A 16,199-nucleotide genomic window follows, 5' to 3' on the forward strand; every position below is an offset into this window, starting at 1 on the left:
ATATATATATATATATATATATATATATATATATATATGGTGTCTGGTTACTTTTAGGAACTTCCTAAATGCTTTGAACTTTGAACTTTTTTTTTACTTTCTGCATTTAATGAGCTCCTCTGCAGCACAGAATGTTTCAACTCATATAATTTTCTGTATGGTAAAGAACTATTCTTAAGCATAGTCTGGTGGCTTGAAAGAAATGTATGTAAACTTCTGGTTCCCAGTTGATGTCACTGTTTAAGAAGATTTAGGTAATATAGCATTGCTAGAGGAAGTAATAGACTAGGAGTGAGCTTTGAAGTTATATAGCCTCTACCTGTTTTCATTTTATTCTTTGTTTTTTGCTTGCATATAAAGATGTAAACTTCAGAGTGGAAAATGGGAAAGAGGATATCATTTGAAATGTAAATAAAGAAAATATCTAATTTAAAAACAACCACAAAAACAAGATGTAAACTTGTAGTTTCCTGTTCTTTCCACCATGCCTGTAGCCACTGGCATTCCATCTTAACAGAACAGATTTGGAACTGTAAAGATAAACTTCTTTTTTCTACAAGTTGCCTTGATCTTAATAACTCATATAGTAACTAAATTGTGACTGATGCAAATCAATGGTTTATCTCAAAATATTTCCCTATACAGTACACCACCACTTTCTATGCATTTTAAATAATTTCTTTTGCAAAAGTCCTTGGGTTTGGAGGGGCAGAAACATAAGTCTGACTATGGTTCCTTATCTTTACTATAGTATCAAACTTTTGCATTTTTGATTCATCTCTGACTTTCCAGAGCATGGTTAGTGGTGAGTCTCAGTCATATATTTTGCTATAAAACATAAGTAAAGAAAAGGTCAAGATCCAGAATCAGGAGACTATCCAAACAAACACAGACAAGCATAATATTCAGTGGTGATAAAAGCAAATGTTGTGAAGCTTCATAGCTAGTACACAGCATTTACAAAAACAAAAGTGGTTATTTTTTCATTAGGGCCTGTGAATTCCCAGGGAAGTGTTTTTTATCTAAGATTGCAATACAGTACGTGAATTTCCCCAAAGTGAGTGAGCCTTAAAACAGATGAAAGTTCATTCTATCTATAACCACTTGCATCATTTTTGTGGTAGTTGATTTAACATCATGCCATGCAAACACATGGACATAGGATGGGAAATGTGATAGTGAAGAGTCACAAAATATTTAAGACAGCTGTGAAATATCAAGACACCTGAAGTTTACATTCCTGTTTACTGGTATAAAAAATGAGAAACCATACTCAACCCTTCTCATACAAACAAGCTCTGTTGCTAATTCTGTTATCATTAACATAGTCAAATTATGACCACAACCCAAACCCTTCCCATGAGCACAAATTGTATACATGATTAGATCTCCATTATACACTTATTTCTTTTCCTGTTCTTTACTCCTCTACAACATCATTTTTCTACCCCTTCCCTTCTTCATGCTTTCTCATTCTACTCAGCTGTTACCTCCATTATGACTAGGTTTTAAAATTATATGATTTGGGGCATTGCACTAGCAGCATGGAAAAAATCTGCTGTGAATATTCTCTCCAGATCCATCCAAATCACATGATGAGTAAAATCCCTTACCTCTACTCATCCCAGTTCTTTCTTACTTCCCATCCATCCAGATCTACTTCCACTCTGTGACTCAATAGAAAACAGTAGGTTTTTAAAGGATAAAAATAAAATAAAATAAAAAGATGAAACTACCCTTCCAGTCTGAACAAGTTTACCTTGGGCACGAACTCTGTGGTCAGACACACAGTCCCAAGAGGAGGCTCCACTCCCAAGTGCACTAGCACACTCAGGATCATAGGATCCCAGGAGCCCAGGATCTCAGGGTCTCAGAGGCAACTTGACTTCCAGGAACTCTGACATACTCAGAATCTCAGGATCACAGGATCCTGGAATCACAGGATCACAGAGATAGGTGGACTCTAAGGAGCTCTGACTCAACCAGGATTACAGTACAGATAGGCTCCAGTCAGATTCAGCAAGGGCAGGGAGCACTAGAGATAATCAGAAGGCTGGAGGCAAGGATAAGAATATAAGCAATAGAAAATAAGGTTACTTGGCATTATTAGAACCCAATTTTCCCATCACAGCAATTCCTGGACACACCATCACACTGGAAAACAAGACTCAGATCTAAAGTCACTTCTCATAGGATGACAGAGGATTTTAAGAAGAATGTAAATAACTCCCTTAAAGAAATACTGGAGAACACAGGTAAACAGGTAGAAGCCCTTAAAGAGGAAAAACAAAAATCCCATACAGAATTACAGGAAAACACTATCAAATAGGTGAAAGAAATGAACAAAACCATCCAAGATCTAAAAATGGAAATAGAAACAATAAAGAAATCACAAAGGGAGACAACCCTAGAGTTAGAAAACCTAGGAAAGAGATCAGAAGTCACAGATGCAAGCATAACAAGAGAATACAAAAGATAGAAGAGAGAACCTCAGAGGCAGAAGATACCATAGAAAACATGGACACAACAGTCAAAGAAAATGCAAAATAGAAAAAGGTTCTAACCCAAAATATCCAGGAAATCCAGGACACAATGAGAAAACCAAACCTAAGGATAATAGATATACAAGAAAGTGAAGATATCCAATTTACAGGGCCAGTAAATATCTTCAACAAAATTATAGAGAAAATTTCCCTAACCTAAAGAAAGTGATGCCCATGAACATACAAGAAGCCTACAGAACTCAAAATAGAATGGACCAGAAAAGAAATTCCTCCAGCCACATAATAGTCAAAACACCAAATGCACAAAACAAAGAAAGAATACAAAAAGCAGTAAGGAGAAAAGGTCAAGTAACATATAAAGGCAGATCTATCAGAATTACACCAGACTTCTCACCAGAGAATATGAAAGCTAAAAGATCCTGGGCAGATGTCATACAGACCCTAAGAGAACACAAATGCCAGCCCAGACTACTATACCCAGCAAAACTCTCAATTACCATAGATGGAGAAACCAAAATATTCCATGACAAAACCAAATTCACACAATATATTTCCACACATCCATCTCTTCAAAGGGTAATAAATGTAAAACTTCAACTCAAGGAGGGGAACTACATGTTTGAAAAAGCAAAAATGTAATCTTCCAACAAAACTAAGAGAAGATAGCCACATGAATAGAATTCCAACTCTAACAACAAAAATAACAGGAAGCAACAATTACTTTTCCTTAACATATATTAATATCAATGGACTCAATTCCCCAATAAAAGACATAGACTATCAGACTGGGTACGTAAATAGGACCCAACATTTTGTTGCATACAGGAAACCTACCTCAGTGGCAAAGACAGACACTACCTCAGAATAAAAAGCTGGAAAACAATTCTCCAAGCCAATGGTCCCAAGAAAAAAGCTGGAGTAGCCATTCTAATATCAAATAAAATCAACTTTCATCCTAAAGTGATCAAAAAAGATAAAGAGGGATACTTCATATTCATCAAAGATATGATCTACCAAGATGAACTCTCAATTCTGAACCTCTATGCTCCAAATAAAAGGGCATCCATCTACATCTATAAAAGAAACTTTATAAATCTCAAAGCATACACTGAAGAGCACATAATAATAGTGGGAGATTTCAATACCCCACTCTCTGCAATGAACACATCATGGAAACAGAAACTAAACAAAGACACAGTGAGACTAACAGAAGTTATGAAACAGATGGATTTAGCAGATATCTATAGAACTTTTTATACTAAAACAAAAGGATATACATTCTTCTCAGCACCTCATGGTACCTTCTCCAAAATTGACCATATAATTGATCACAAATCAGGTCTCAACAGACACAAGAAGATTGAAATAATTCCTTGTACCCTATCAGATCACCATGGACTAAGGCTACACCTCAATAACATAAACAATAGAATGGCCACATACATGTGGAAGCTTAATAACACTCTACTCAATGATAACTTGGTCAAGGAAGAAATAAAGAAATTACAGACTTTCTAGTGTTTAATGAAAATGAAGCCACAACATACCTAAACTTACGGGACACATTTAAACCAGTCCTAAGAGGAAAACTAATAGTTTTAGGTGCCTTCAAAAAGAAACTGGAGAGAGCATCCACAAGCAATTTGACAGTACACCTGAAAGTTCTAGAACAAAAAGAAGCAAATTCACACAAGAGGAATCAAAGGCACGAAATAATCAAACTCAGGGCTGAAATCAACCAAATAGAAACAAAAAGAACTATACAAAGAATCAACCAAACAAGGAACTGTTTCTTTGAGAAAATCAACAAAATAGATAAACCCTTAGCCAGTCTAACTAGATGGCACAGAGACAGTATTCTAATTAACAAGATCAGAAATGAAAAGGAAGACATAACAACAGACACTGAGGAAATCCAAAAAATCACGAGATCTTACTACAAAAGCCTATACTCAACAAAACTGGAAAACCTGGATGAAATGGACAACTTTCTAGACAGATATCAGCTACCAAAGTGAAATCAAGATCAGATCAATGATCTAAACAGTCCCATATCTGCCAATGAAATAGAAACAGTCATTAATAGTCTCCCAACCAAAAAAAGCCCAGGACCAGATGGGTTTAGTGCAGAGTTTTATCAAACCTTCAAAAAGACCTAATACAAATACTCCAACTATTTCACTAAATTGAAACATAAGGTACTCTACCTAATTCATTCTAGGAATCCACAATTACTCTTATACCTAAACCACACAAAGACCTAACGAAGAATGAAAACAATTTCCCTTATGAATATTGGTGCAAAAATACTCAATAAAATTCTTGCAAACCGAATCCAAGAACACATCAAAATGATCATCCAGAATGATAAAGTAAGCTTCATCCCAGGGATGTAGGGATGGTTCAATATACGGAAATCCATCAATATAATTCACTATATAAACAAACTCAAAGAAAAAAAAACATATGATCATATCATTAGATGCTGAGAAAACATTTGACAAAATCCAACATTCCCTCATGATAAAAGTCTTGGAAAGATCAGGAATTCAAGGCCTATACTTAAACATAGTAAAAGCTGTATACAGAAAACCAGTAGCCATCATCAAACTAAATGGAGAGAAACTTGAAGCAATCCCACTAAATTCAGAGACTAGACAGGCTACCCACTCTCTCCCTACCTATTCAATATTGAACTTGAAGTCCTACCTAGAGCAATTAGGCAACAAAAGGAGATCAAAGGGATATGAATTGGAAAGGAAGAAGTCAAATTATCACTATTTGCTGATGATATGATAGTATAATTAAGGGACCTCAAAAATTCCAGCAGAGAGCTCCTAAACCTGATAAACAACTTCAGCAAAGTAGCAGGGTATAAAATTAACTCAATTAAATCAGTGGCCTTCCTCTACACAAAGGATAAATAGGCTGAGAAAAAAATTAGGGAAACCACACCCTTCACAATAGTAACAAATAATATAAAATACCTTGGTGTGACTCTAACTAAGCAAATAAAAGATCTGTTTGACAAGAGTTTCAAGTCTCTGAAGAAGGAAATTAAAGGAGATCTCAGAAGATGGAAAGATCTCTCATGCTCTTGTATTGGCAGGATTAATGTAGTAAAAATAGCCATCTTGCTGAAGGCAATCTACGGATTCAATGCAAACCCCATCAAAATTCCAACTCAATTTTTCACAGACTTCACAAGAGCAATTTGCAAATTCATCTGGAATAACAAAAAAACAAGGATAGCCAAAACTATTCTCAACAATAAAGGACCCTCTGGTGGAATCACCATCCCAGAAGTTAAGCTGTACCACAGAGCAATTGTGATAAAAACTGCATGTTATTGGTACAATGACAGACAGGTAGATCAATAGGGTTTTTCAATGTAGTCCAATATGGCACAGATTAATTTATAGATTAAGATGGCTTCAGACTCATAAGAAACCTAACTGTCCTTGCCTTTGTTTCTAAAAGCCAGAAGATCCTGAAAAGATATCACTGAGACACTATGAGAATAAAACTGGCAGCCAACGATACTATAAACAAGAAAACTCTCAACCACCAACATATTCCATGACAAAACCAAATCTAAATAATATATTTCTACTAATCTAGCTCTACATAGGATATTGGAAGGAAAACTCCAACACAAAGACAATAACTACACCTAAAAAACCATGAGAAATTAAACATCTCACAACACACAAAAAGAGAATCATATACACATAATCCTATCTCCAGAAACAAAAATAACAGAAACTAACAATTATCTGTTTTTAATATTTTTCAACACAATGGACTCAACTCCCCAATGAAAAGAATCAGGCTAAGAGACTGGATAAGTAAACAGGATCGAGCATTTTTCTGCATACAAGAAACAAACTTCAGTGACAAACGGATACACTACTTTAGAGTAAAAGGATGGAAAACATTTTCTAAGTAAATAGTTTCAAGAAACAAGCTGGTGTTGCCATTCTAATATCCAATAAAATAGATTTTCAGCCAAAGTTATCAAATGAGATACAGAGGTTACTTCATATTCATCAAAGAAAAAACCCAGCAAGATTAATTCTCAGTTCTGAACATCTACACCTCAAATGCAAGGGCACCCACATTTGTAGAAGAAACTTCACTAAGACTCAAAACACACTTTGAATCTCATACAATAATAGTGGGAGAGTTCAAGACCCCACTCTAAATGGACAGGTCATTGAAACAGAAACTAAACAGAGACACAGTGAAACTAATAAAAGTTATAAACCAAATGGATTTAACAGATATCTACAGAACATTCACCCCAAAACAAGATCATATACCCTCTTCTCAGCACCTTGTGGAACTTTCTCCAAATTTAACCATATAATTGGACACAAAACAAACCTCACCTGATACGAGAAGTTTGAAATGATCCCTTGATTCTATCAGAAGACCACATATTAAACCTGGATCTCAATAACAGCAAAACAATAGAAAGCTCATATAAAGGTAGAAACTGAACAGCTCTCTACATAATGATAACATGGTCAGAGAATAAAGAAAGAAAGAAATTAAAGATTTCCTGGAATTTAATGAAAATGTTAACACATCATACCCAAACTCATAGCACACAATGAAAGCAAGGCTAAGAGGAAAATTTATAGCCTTCATAAAGTAATTGGTGAGATCCCTTACTAGGAATTCATCAGTATACCTGAAGCTCTATAAGGGAAAGAAGCAAACACACCCAAGAGGAGTAGACATCAGGAAATTTTCAAACTCAAAGATGAAATTAACAAATTAGAAACAAAGACAATGATACAAAGAATCATTGAACCAAAATCTGGTTCTCTGAGAAAATCAAGATGATAGATAAACAGTCAAATTAACTAAAGGGAAAATAGTATCCAAATTGACAAAATCAGAAATGAAAAAGAGGACAATGGAAACTGAGGAAATTAAAAAAAAAATCAGAAACTAACACAAAAGACTAAATTCAACAAAATTGGAAAAATATAGGTAAAAAGAATGATTTTCTAGACAGATCCTGTATACTAAAGTTAAGTCAAGATAAGGTAAACTATTTAAATATTCCCAAATTCCTAAGGAAAGAAAAGTAGTCATTAAAAACCTCCAAACCAAAACAATCCAAGGGCAAGAAAGTTTTAGTGTAGAATTCTACCAGACTTTCAAAGAAGAGCTAGTGCTAATACTTCTCAAACTACTAAATTTTAAACAGAAGGAATACTAAGTAATTAATTTTATAAAAGTACAGTCACTCTCATATCTAAGCCACAAAGACTCAACAAAGAAAGAGATCTTTAGGCCAATTTCAGTTTTAAATATTTATGGAAAAGTACTCAATAAAATTCTTACAAACTGAATCCAAGAACACATCAAAACTATCATTCACCATGATCAAGTAGGCTTCAGGGATGCAGGGATGAATATAGGAAATATAGGAAAATCAATTTATGTAATACAGTATATCAGCACACTCAAAGAAAAAATTATATGATCTTCTCATTAGATTCTGAGAAAGCCTTAGAAAAAATGCAACAATCCTTCATGTTAAAAGTCTTAGAGAGACGAGGAATTCAAACCATTTACCAAAACATATTAAAATCAATATATTGGAAGCCAATTGACAACATAAAAATAAATGCAGAGTAACTAGAAGATATCACACTAAAATTAGGGAGAAGACAAAATTTGCCACTATCTCCATATCTGCTCAATAAAGTAGCTGAATTTCTAGCTCCACCAATTAGACAACTAAAAGAGGTCAAGGGGATACAAATTGGAAAGGAAGAAGTCACAAAGTATCACTATTTGCAGATGATATGATAGTCTACATAAGCAGTCCTCAAAATTCCACCAGTGAATTCCTACAGCTTTTGAACAATTTCAGTGACATGGTGGAATATAAAATTAATTCAAACAAATCAGTAGCCTTCCTTTATACACATGATAACCAGGATGAGGAAGAAATTAAGCACATAAAACCATTCATAATGGTGAAAAATAGTATAAAATAATTTGGTGTAACTCTGATCAAACAAATGAAAGATCTGTATGAAAAGAACTTTAAATCCTTGAAGAAAAACATCAAAGACCTCAGAAGGTGATAAGATCTACCATGCTAATGGGTTGGCAAAAATGGCCATCTCATCAAAAGCAATCTATGGATTCATTGCAATCCCCATCAAAATTAACAAAATACTTCTTCACAGAAATGGAAAGAGCAAACCTTAGCTTCATAAAAAAGTCCTGTGATAGCCAAAACAATTATCAATGATAAAAGTTCTTCAGGGTAAATCATCCCTTACCTCAACCTGTACTCCAAAGAAATAGTGATAAAGACTATGTGGTATTCATACAGAGACAGACAGGATACTCTATGTACTCATGGTAAAGATCTAGAAATAAACACACATAAATGAACACTTGAACTTTGACAATAAAGCTAAAAGTATATAGTGGATACTTAGTGCTGGTCTAACTTGTAGTATTTATGTACAGAAATGAAAATAGATCCATAGTTATCACCTTGTACAAAAGTCAAGTCCAATTGGATCAAGGAAGTCAGCATAAAAAAATGATAGATTGAATCTAATAGAAGAGAAACTGGGAAAGAGCATCGAACTCATTGGCACAGGGGAAACTTTGTGAACAGAACAACAATGGCTCAGTATCTAACATCAACAATTAATAAATGGGACCTCATGAAACTGAAAAGATTCTGTAAGGCAAAAGTCACTGCAATAGGACAAATCAGTAATCTATAGATTAAGAAAAAAAAACCCTTCACTAACCCTACATCAAATAGAGGGCTAATATCTTACACACACACACACACACACACACACACACACACACACACACACCCTCAAGACATTAACTACCAACCCCCCAAATAACCCAATTAAAAAATGGGGTACAGAGCTAATCAGAGAATTCACAACAAAAGAATATCAAGAGACTGTTCCACCTGGGAATCCATCACATATGCAGACACCAAACCCAGACACTATTGTAGAGGCCAAGAAATGCCTGCTATAGCTGTCTCTTGAGAGGGTTTGCCAGAGCATGACCAATATAGATGCTGATGCTTGTAGCCATTCATCAGGCTGAGAATGGGGACCCCAATGGAGGAGTTAAAGGAAGGAATGAAAGAGCTGAAGGGGGTTTGCAACCCCATAGGACGAACCAAAATATCAACCAACCAGATTCCCCAGAGCTCCCAGGAACTAAAGCACCAACCAAAGGATACATGTGGAGGGACCCAAGGCTCCAGCTTCATATGTAGCAGATGATGGCCTTATCTGGCATCAATGTGAGGGGAGGCCCTTGGTCCTGTAAGGCTTGATACTCGCATGTACGGGAATACTAGGGTTGTGAGGCGGGAGTGTGTGGGTAGGTGGGAGAGTACCCACATAAAAGCAAAGGGAGGGGGATGACAAAGGGGCTTGGTGGAGGGAAAACTGGAAAAGAGGATAACATTTGAAATGTAAATATATAATCCATGAAAAAAGCATTACATTTATGATGTGGTTTTGGACATCGTAGATCATTACTGTTGTCACACTGTATTAGTCAAATTTTTTATCAAAGAGTGCTTATGTATATTTCTAACTGCTTTCTATTTGATCCATTTTTATAAAGCTGTTCTAATAAGAATATCGTAAAATGGTAAGCATCAATCGAGACAGTTCTGAGATAATCAAAACTCAGACTGTGTTCTATACAAACACAGTCTATACAACACAGGGTTTTAAAAGGAAGAAATGTAATATAAAACGGGAAACAATGTGAGTTTAAAAAGAATGGCATCAGTGCACATTACAAACTGGATGGGGAAAAGCATACAAAAAGAAATAGAGAGCAGAGCAAAGGTGTAAACAGGAGAGGTGGTCCTCCCCTGAAAATATCACTCCAATTCATTGTCTAGTGCTGAAAAGTGAGCCCTGATAACAGACATACAAGTAACATTAAATCAATTCAAAAAGTTCCATTAGGAATAAATATGTAAACATTGTATATATATATATGTATACACCTATATATACATACACACATATACATATATGTATACACACATGCGTATATATGTATATATATGTGTGTGTATATATATACATATACATATATATATGTATGTAGTAACGCTTAATAGAAAAGAAGCCATGAATTTAAGGGAGAGTTGAGATGAACATGTGGAAATGATGGAGAGAGGAAAGAAAACAGGGAAATCTCCAAAATAAAAAAGAAAGGACATGTTATTTGCTGGATTAAAAATATATATCACCTAGAAATATTAAAGGCCTACTAATATGTGGAGTGTAACTCTAGTGGTGCCATATTCACTCTACTTCATGTAAGGGTTTGAAAATGATTGATGAACTTCAGCAATATTCTATTTATAGGTAAATACTATGAAAAACACAAGGATTTTTTCTAATTAAAATGAGAACTTAAACTGATGCTTTTTATTTATTTTATGGACTTAAAAGAAACTTGAAAATGTGGTATATAAAGTAAAAATAATCACAATGGAGATTTAGTATGTAGACGACAAAGAAACAAAAGAAAACAAAATACGAATTTTAAATTTTTCAGTAATAAAGTGGAGTACCTTTCTTATTTTTCAAGCTTAAACCTAATTTCTATGAAACTCTGGGGAGAAAAGTAGCTAGCAACATCTAGTATAATTGAAGGCAAGAGATTGAATTCCCTGTAGAAATTTTAAAATATATCACAGATGACCTCGCATAATATGTTATTTGCAATTTGTTTGGGAAGTTTAAATGTTCTCAGTTCCCTGTGAACATCAATTCTTATGCAGAATACTGGGAATATAAGACTGAGGGAAGGTATGTTCCACCATCCAAGATATTAAGGATCCTGCTGTGATATATGCACACGCCACATAAAAGGGTATGCAATAGATATTACACTATTTTAAATTCCTTTAACAATTGTGATACTCTTTATGCTTTTCTGCCCCTCATCTTTTTATATTCCTTGTAAAAGCAATATAATGTTTCTTATATTTCCTTAAGTTTTAAGATTAAAAATTAATCATGACAGTGAAAATGAATGTTATTATTTGCTTACAAATGTATGAAAATTCATTTTTCAGTTCTTCTGGGGCCTTATGGGTTTCTCCAATGCATAAAATGAACTTCTTAGAATAAGATTACACAAGAAAGAAGAATATAGTTTACCAATGAAGAAATAATATATTAAGATCAAGATAATATAATATAAAAATAATGTAAAATTTTTATCTGGTAAAAGTGAGCCTATTTCAAAGTTATTAGAACATAAAGGATGAGAAGATCAAAGGTGACAAATAATTAATGTAGCTGTTGAGTAAATTTTTAAAAAAGAAACTTATTTTATCCTGAAGGAAAAAATCTTGAAGAAAATGAGTTTATAGAATTGCTTGTTCTCTTCCAGACTCTGGTTGAAACTGAGGGAGTCTGGCACAGAGTAGTTTACTTTAGGCCTATTTAAGCAAGACACAACTTGGTGAAAAATGGTGATAATTAAGCCAACCCAATGTGCACAACAAAACTTAAGATTTCACTATATCAAAACTCTTTGTAAAGTACATGGACATTTTCCATAAAGATAAATTCTACAGATTAAGAGGTTAAAGAAGCTCAATACAAGGATCTGAGGGAGGATCCAGTATGGTCTCTGGCCACATGGATGGTGCTAAGGTCACCAAGCTATTATGCATGTCTGTTCTAATCACTATGGATAGAAAATAAAATATGTATCAACCCTCTTGATAAGACAATCCAGATGGTTTAACATTTCTTGTTCCCATAGTGTTTATATATAAACACAGTAGCTATTGTGCTTGCTATACTAAAATTAAAAGAAATTCTCAGGGGTATTTAGTTTGGACTGTGACACAAAAGTTGATGGGAAAGTAAGAATATAACTCCTTTCTGCTTGAAACCAAGGTTTCTTGCCTGACATTTTTCAAGAACAAAGACTGATGCCATGTATTATCTCTGTACTCAGTATAATGAAGAGTTTAAGTTCTTCACAAGAAATAAGAATACAGAAATATATATTAAGAATATTCATTTGTATTTGATTGTATGTATATATATACACACACATGTATATATATATATATGTACATGTATGTGTGTGTATGTGTGTGTGCCTATAAATTATGAATTGTAACTGAAAAGATATACTAAATACAGAAGTAAAGAACTATAAAAAACAAATGGTACTTTATTGACAAGAAAAGAATGAAGATGAATAAGAAAATGTTTTTTGTATCACAGATCTATAAGTAGACATTCATACACTTCTAATGGAATTAAGATGACTTAATTATATTCTTGCAAAAAGTTCTGTAGTGCTTCACTGTCAGTGTCAGGTAAGAAACTAATCTGCAGAAATGAAGAGCAATTTTAAATGTTGCCTGAATTTTTAGGGCAGGTATTATAATAATGAAATTTTATAAAAACATAAACAAAAGTATATTGATTAGGTTAAAAAGCAGATTAATTTTATCTATTATCTCAGATCTTTCAGATATGAATGTTTCCACAGTAGTACTCATGGGTCTCCCTAAAATATATGCCAAATTCTTATTATGAGGTATGATTTGAAGTTTCTATCTATAGGACATTATGAAGAGTAATTTTGAAATTAGTACAAAACTTTTTATTTTAAATATGTACTTATTATATCTATAAAGTACTTATTATATCCAAAAAGTAGTACATTCAAGTGCATATCTTAAGTGGCTTTATATAATGCAGCTCATAGAGAGTAGGTGCTTATATTTAGTTATCTGACCTAAATTTCACAATGGATTCTTAATTAATTTGCCCCTTTCCTTAATTTTTTCTTTCTATTTTCTACTTTTCCAGATTTCAGTTCACTCTAGCTCCAACATTTTTACTTCAACACTATCTTTTAGTATTTATTTGAAATATCTGTACTCAACATTATGTCTGTCCTCTTCTCTTTTCAACACAGCTCCAATTTTCCATACCCCAGAATCATCTTATAATATTTAATCAATTAATAGAATACTCAAAACATTGAAGACAGGCTGGAATGACTGCTCAGTGTTTTTAAGTAGTTACTGATCTTCTAGATTACCCAAATTTAGTTCTAAGCACCCACAACGGGCAGCTTGCAACTGACCAAAACTTCAGCTCAAGGAAATCTGTCACTCCCTTCTGAATATCTTAGATACTTCCCAATATATTATGTATACACACACACAAACACACACACATATACATAATTAAAAATTAAAATTTTAAAAAGATGGAGAAACTGTTAATATAAAAATGTTCCTCATATTATAGGAAATTATGATACCAATAAAATATTGATTAAATTATTACAAAATTTATAATGCCATATTACATTATATATTAAGTGGATAACTCTAACTTCTATACCAATATTTTATTTCTACTTAACTAAACACTTTTCTGTGTCCTTTTCTTCTCTTTTTTTCTCTTTGTAGTTATAACATTTTCTTCTCTTCAGTACTTGAAATCTAATTTAGTATGTTATCAATATTGATGGAAATGCACTGCCATTAAGATACTCTTTAGACTTCAATTCAATTTCCATAGTGTTGCATATCTGGTTTTCCCCATGGAATTAATCTCAGGAACCTAGATAGAATTCAGAGATTCTTTCCTCAATTAGAATGATGTAATGTTGGCTTTAACATTTTTGTATGACAATGAGAGTAAATGAGGCTTACAGGACTGGTTTAAGACAATGGGAACAATATGTAAATATTATTTTATACATGCCCATAATAGAGAACATAGAGAAACATATAGACTAAAGTCTGTTTCTCACAACAATATAGATTTTGAATGATTGTTCTGATAACAAAGAACTAAGTTCTGTACTTGTGATATCATTTTTTAAATCTAAAATGATTAAAGTACTACTAAATGAGAGTTAGGCAAAATGCCAAGTTGATCAGTTCCTATACTGCTGTTTTCCAGCCACATTCTATTCTGGCCTAAATGAATTGATGATTTTACCCATGTGTGTAGAATGCAAACAAGTATCAATAAATTTAAGATATGCTGAAGTTTATTATTAATAGGAGGTATAGAAAGTAATGGCAAGTAAGTTAGGCTGAAAATCCTCTGTTGTTAGTCAGTAATGGACACTACACCATCTAAATGCCTAAGAATGATATATATCCTTAAATAAATTAGCATTATGAATATGGCTTTAAGCTGTTACAAGGAAATTTGATTTTGAGATTTGGAAATATAAGGAAGTGTGGTACATGGTAACACATCAGCTCCTATTCACTTCCCAGGTATATGGACAAAATTGAGAATAAGTAAAATATATATCCCTAATTAGATAAAAGATCAACAGAACACAATTAAATGAAGGTTGAGTAAGTGAATGACCTTTTCATTCCACAGATGACTTAGTGGTTTTGGCAATTACAAAACTTGAGTTGAAAGAATGGAGTTCCATGTACTCAGAAATCTTTTACTAATGTTAGTTATTTTGAAAAGGATAGTTAACACTACACATATATATTAAGTTATTCCTCATTGGTGATTGCAGAAAATTTGATGTATGTTTTTATGCAATCTTCTATTTCTGTTTGCTAAATAATTTTCGTTTAAAAGCCAGGTATTATGGTGCCTGCATGTCTGTAATCTCAAAACCTTAGAGGATATGGCAAAAAAATCATGAGTCCAAAGTCAGAGATGATTACAGAATAAAGCTCTCTCTCTCTCTCTCTCTCTCTCTTTTTCTCTCTCTGTAACAGAGACAGACAGAGAGAGAGTCAGAGACATATAGACAAATAGAGAGAAAGACAGAGAACTAAAAATTACTTTAGTCTCCCATATCACCAATGATGTCCAATGATAGCTGATATCCAATGAAAAATTCTTCTAATATTTGCATAACTGTGTCATTCTAGCTTGGAAGTAAACATTAGACATTTATATGGCACAATAAAACTGTTATTATATATTCTGTCTCCTCAGTGACTATGTACATGATACAGTGGAATAATTGGACCAGGAACTCTGATTTCATCCTGTTAGGATTATTTGATCACAGCCCTCTTCATACTTTTTTCTTTTCCTTAATCCTGGGTATCTTCTTCATGGCCTTCATAGGAAATTCTATCATGGTGATTCTCATCTACCTGGATGCCCATCTTCATACCCCCATGTACATCCTTCTCAGCCAACTTTCTCTCATGGATCTCATGCTCATCTGTACTACAGTACCCCAAATGGCATTCAACTTCCTCTCTGGCAACAAGTCCATCTCCATGGTTGGCTGTGGAATCCAGATATTCTTCTATGTATCTCTACTTGGAGCTGAGTGTTTTTTGTTGGCTGCAATGGCCTATGACCGTTATGTAGCTATTTGCTACCCATTACAGTACCCTATTCTCATGAGTCACAAAATATGTGGCCTCATGGCTGCCTCCTCTTGGATTCTTGGCTCTCTTGATGGTATAATAGTAGTTGCAGCTGCGTTGTCTTTCTCATATTGTGGTACCAGAGAAATACCTCATTTTTTCTGTGACATTGCTGCTTTGCTCACAATTTCATGTAGTAATACCTTGATATTTGAAAAGATTATGTTTTTCTGCTGTGTAATTATGCTTACTTTACCTGTAGCAATCATTATTGCTTCCTATACTCGTGTGAT

The 16,199-nt window shown here is 33.7% G+C and overlaps 1 protein-coding gene across 1 annotated transcript in view; it reads left to right on the forward strand.

The window, feature by feature from the left end:
• The first annotated feature begins 15,525 nt into the window (after positions 1-15,525).
• The window catches only part of LOC116086243 (olfactory receptor 2M3-like), a 4,285-nt gene continuing 3,611 nt past the window's right edge, over positions 15,526-16,199 (forward strand). Inside the window, exon 1 of the mRNA XM_031364588.1 lies at positions 15,526-16,194. Coding sequence (XP_031220448.1) covers positions 15,526-16,194 — 669 coding nt within the window. The remainder of the gene's footprint in view (positions 16,195-16,199) is intronic.

This window comes from Mastomys coucha, unplaced genomic scaffold, assembly GCF_008632895.1.
Source record: "Mastomys coucha isolate ucsf_1 unplaced genomic scaffold, UCSF_Mcou_1 pScaffold12, whole genome shotgun sequence".
Lineage (NCBI taxonomy): Eukaryota > Metazoa > Chordata > Mammalia > Rodentia > Muridae > Mastomys > Mastomys coucha.